General features: G+C 50.2%; 1 protein-coding gene across 1 annotated transcript in view; it reads left to right on the top strand.

Moving 5' to 3' along the window:
- The first annotated feature begins 2,641 nt into the window (after positions 1 to 2,641).
- The window catches only part of FAIM (Fas apoptotic inhibitory molecule), a 7,302-nt gene continuing 4,692 nt past the window's right edge, over positions 2,642 to 5,251 (top strand). The window contains exons 1-2 of the mRNA XM_018575540.1: positions 2,642 to 2,769; positions 4,974 to 5,019. Coding sequence (XP_018431042.1) covers positions 4,976 to 5,019 — 44 coding nt within the window. The 5' untranslated portion in view covers positions 2,642 to 2,769; positions 4,974 to 4,975. The remainder of the gene's footprint in view (positions 2,770 to 4,973; positions 5,020 to 5,251) is intronic.

Genomic DNA, 5,251 nt, shown 5'->3' with positions numbered 1-5,251 from the left:
GGGGGGCGTGTGTGTGGCATGGCATTAAGCTCTGTATAATGCATGACCGCTGGTGTGCTGTGCGTTGTGACAATGCATTCCACAGGTTACCTTTTCCTCCACAGGAGGAGGAGCCTAGCTGTACTATAGGCCGAGTGGAGTCCATACGCACCGGTGAGGTGAGGGAGCGATGGCTATGGTCCTGTGTTGTGTTGTATCTCCCCCATAGGAACACCTATAAATTGGGCCGCAGCTTGGGGTGGAGCTGACTGGTGGAGGAGAACTATGGGGAGGGGGGAGGGGCTTGTCACTCACCTCATAGTTCGAGCCGCTGTGTGACAATGAGACTGTCACAGGTCGGCTCCGTAGATCGGGGGTGAGGGAACACATACCGGCGCTCGCTCACTGCTCGATCATATCCCTGCAGAGAGCCGTGACAGGGGAGGGGCTGGATTCCCCCCTCCGATCCTCCAGCGCTGACTGGCTGATCGGACGGGGGAGGGGGAGGGTACAGCCTCTAGATAGGCGGAGCCAGCTGTCACTCACGCAGCTGGGCGGATCCTGGCATACTTGTCGGGATCCGCTGCGGCGTCTCAGTATACCGCGAGCTGTAGCTCCCTATATACTGAGCCTAGGGTGACGGGAGGACGCTAGTTTGTGTCCTCCCGTTACCCTGAGGAGAACTATGGGGGAAAAGCCCGGACCTCATAGTTCTCCTTTAATAGGACCGAGCGCTGCATGTACTAGGTCCCCCCGGGGGGTTTCCAGGACGATGTCGCTGTGGTGATTTGGTTTATAATGTGATTATTGATTTCTGGTACGAGCCGATTAACAAGCCAAATCTTCTGTATAAATCCGTGTGCATTGTGCGGCCTTTTTATAACGAATCTTTTCATGATCGGGGACCCCCCACTGACAAACATTACCTCAGCCCGGGGGGGGGACCCCCCTGTGCAGAGAACACGGGGGGGGGGCTGTGCGAGAGCAGCCAATCCACAGCCAGCTGACGGCTGACACAGGATTGCCGGTGATCTGCCGCTCTGTGCACAGCCCATCCCCCGTGTGTCCTGCCGCCCATTGCGGGCCCTGTGTGTCATGTGACTTGTTGCCAGGTTCCCATAGGAGGAAAGTCTCCGTGTCATCTTCCTTTGAGGCGTCATTGTCTGAGCACCGGGTCCTGCTGTGTATAAGGGGGGCGGAGAATTCTGCATGAGACCGCTGCCAATAAAACTCTACAACTGTGACTGATGTGACTTGTCCTGCATCGGGGTGATCTCAGCCAAGGGCGGGCACATGAAAGTGGGTCAGAACCCGGAAAGTTAAGAGCTGCCAGGTGTGCCCACAGCTAAAATGGCCGCCGGTGCTCTGTCTCCACCTTCTCCATCGCACTCTGCAGCCAGTGCTGAGCGCGGACTTGCAGCACATCATTCAGTGGTGGCTTCCTAACTCCGCACTCACAGCGACTACACACGCCTCGGCAGTAGGAGGGGGGCGGAGACAAGACCAGTCACCCTGCACAAGGAGAGAGAGCAGCAGTGACCGGTCTTTATTACAGGAAGGGGCGGAGACAAGACCAGTCACCATGCACAAGGAGAGAGAACAGCAGTGACCGGTCTTTATTACAGGAGGGGGCGGAGACAAGACCAGTCCCCCTGCACAAGGAGAGAGAACAGAAGTGACCGGTCTTTATTACAGGAGGGGGCGGAGACAAGACCAGTCACCCTGCACAAGGAGAGAGAGCAGCAGTGACCGGTCTTTATTACAGGAGGGGGCGGAGACAAGACCAGTCACCCTGCACAAGGAGAGAGAGCAGTGACCAGTCTTTATTACAGGAGGGGGCGGAGACAAGACCAGTCACCCTGCACAAGGAGAGAGAGCAGCAGTGACCGGTCTTTATTACAGGAAGTCTCACACTGGATGACAGCTCAGATCTGGAGGGAATGCACAAAGCTCACCTTGAAGCAAAAATAAACCAGAATGATCCTGCCAGTAACACGCTTCCCAGGTGACAACACTCACCTATTACACAGTATAGAGGAAGCCACTGTTGTCACCCTAGAACTGGTCTACAAAGACCTTCTTTTGTCCTTATAACATGGAGGGGAGGGTTGTAACATTGTAACTGATAACAATATCACACAGGAAGTTATCAGCACACAAGGGTTCTGGCAGGATCAACAGTTATCCTGCACTGTATGGAGAAACAGCTTTGTCAGCACTACAGAACACCTCCCTCTCCTTATAACTCTGCAGTATACAGGAAGTTGTCCACACTCTGGATTTCTGTCAGGACAAATATGGATTTTCTGTAGCTGCAAAAAAGTTAATAGCTAAAAAAAGGAAAACTAATACGGGCGCCCCATCCGAGGACTGGATGGGTTACAGTGTCGTCTTCTCCATATACCCGGCCTTCTACGTCACGCAAATATAAATCCATCCCATAATGACATCACAGACTTGAAATAATACAAAGCGGGGAAATCCTCCAAATGTAACTGCAGGAAAAGGAAACAAGTCCCGCCCAGCACCAAGTAGGGAAGCAACGTCCCGCCCAGAGTGGAAGGCAGAACAATCTCGAGGAGGCCCCGCCCAGCTGCATCTCAGGTAACGTGCAGACGCAGTATCACGTGATCTAAGGCAAGCACGGGGACATGCACGCATTGGACGGGGCTATGGACTGAAATGGGCGTGCAGAACGAGAAGGAGGGACCGCGCACGCTCTGGTCACCTGGGTACTGTTGCCCGGGTAGCGGGGGCCGCGTCACACCAACTTCCGGCCCCGAGAATCAGGTGAGACCCGAACAACAAGGGGGAGAGGCCTGTGTGTACCGGTGTCACCCCCTCACCGTATTCTAAATTCTTCCCCATACACCCGTCATATAATGTATATACCCTCCATACACCTCCCAATAGACATCCTCACCCCTCATACACTGTATATATCCTCCATACACCTCCCAATAGACATCCTCACCCCTCCAACACCTCCCAATAGACATCCTCACCCCTCATACACTGTATATATCCTCCATACAACCCCCATATACATCCTCACTCCTCCCAATATACACCCTCACCCTTCATACACCCCCCCAATATACACCCTCACCCTTCATACACCCCCAATAGACATCCTCACCCCTCATACACTGTATATATCCTCCATACATCCTCACACAATGTATATATCCTGCATACACCCCCCAATATACATCCTCACCCCTCATACACCCCCCAATATACATCCTCACCCCTCATACACTGTATATATCCTCCATACATCCTCACACAATGTATATATCCTGCATACACCCCCCAATATACATCCTCACCCCTCATACACTGTATATATCCTCCATACATCCTCACACAATGTATATATCCTGCATACACCCCCCAATATACATCCTCACCCCTCATACACTGTATATATCCTCCATACATCCTCACACAATGTATATATCCTGCATACACCCCCCAATATACATCCTCACCCCTCATACACTGTATATATCCTCCATACATCCTCACACAATGTATATATCCTGCATACACCCCCCAATATACATCCTCACCCCTCATACACTGTATATATCCTCCATACATCCTCACACAATGTATATATCCTGCATACACCCCCCAATATACATCCTCACCCCTCATACACTGTATATATCCTCCATACATCCTCACACAATGTATATATCCTGCATACACCCCCCAATATACATCCTCACCCCTCATACACTGTATATATCCTCCATACATCCTCACACAATGTATATATCCTGCATACACCCCCCAATATACATCCTCACCCCTCATACACTGTATATATCCTCCATACATCCTCACACAATGTATATATCCTGCATACACCCCCCAATATACATCCTCACCCCTCATACACTGTATATATCCTCCATACATCCTCACACAATGTATATATCCTGCATACACCCCCCAATATACATCCTCACCCCTCATACACTGTATATATCCTCCATACATCCTCACACAATGTATATATCCTGCATACACCCCCCAATATACATCCTCACCCCTCATACACTGTATATATCCTCCATACATCCTCACACAATGTATATATCCTGCATACACCCCCCAATATACATCCTCACCCCTCATACACTGTATATATCCTCCATACATCCTCACACAATGTATATATCCTGCATACACCCCCCAATATACATCCTCACCCCTCATACACTGTATATATCCTCCATACATCCTCACACAATGTATATATCCTGCATACACCCCCCAATATACATCCTCACCCCTCATACACTGTATATATCCTCCATACATCCTCACACAATGTATATATCCTGCATACACCCCCCAATATACATCCTCACCCCTCATACACTGTATATATCCTCCATACCACACTAGTGTCATCTGAGTGCTGATTGTTCTGCCAGGACAGGAAGTTGTGTGAAATATCCCCAGTGGGGGCACCAACAATGACAACTTTCTACTCCAAACTGCTGACTGTATTTTTATCACTGTGTTTTCAGTGACAACCTCTCCCCCTATTTCTTCTATGGGTGTCACAAGGACAGGAAGTGATGGTAAAATCTTCTTCATAGCGTCGCAATGAGAGATAACTGCCCCCCCCCCCCCAAATTGTTTTTCTTTTTTTTAAATCATCCTGCAGTCTGTGTATTTGATCACATGATCCCTCCCATGCTGCCATCATCCAACCACAAGAGTCCCTGCAGTCTGTGTATTTGATCACATGATCCCTCCCATGCTGCCATCATCCAACCACAAGAGTCCCTGCAGTCTGTGTATTTGATCACATGATCCCTCCCATGCTGCCATCATCCAATCACAGGAGTCCCTGCAGTCTGTGCATGTGATCACATGATCCCTCCCTTGCTGCCATCATCCAATCACATGATCCCCTGCAGTGTGTATGATGCTGACGCTTTCTCTCTCTGGTGCTGCGGATTGGAGGGGAGGAATGGCGGCTCACCAGGAGGTGACGATGTACGATGATGAAGTCAGGTAACGTCTCATGTACAGGACCGCCCCTCCCCCCGTGTGTTGTATCCAGCCTGTTAGTCTCACTTCTCTTATACACAAAATCATGGAGACGTCCTCACAGGCTAAAGAGGAACTTTGCTGAGATTACATGTAATCAGACCACGGCGACCCTTATAGACTCCACCCCTCCCCCCCCCAACACTGATATGTCACAGAATTTAAAATAAGTAAATGACAATCTGCGTATCCTCCT

The sequence above is a fragment of the Nanorana parkeri genome, unplaced genomic scaffold (genome assembly GCF_000935625.1).
Source record: "Nanorana parkeri isolate BGI_ZX_2015 unplaced genomic scaffold, ASM93562v1 scaffold4089, whole genome shotgun sequence".
Taxonomy (NCBI): Eukaryota; Metazoa; Chordata; class Amphibia; order Anura; family Dicroglossidae; genus Nanorana; species Nanorana parkeri.
This window is presented reverse-complemented; position numbering and strand designations above follow the sequence as displayed.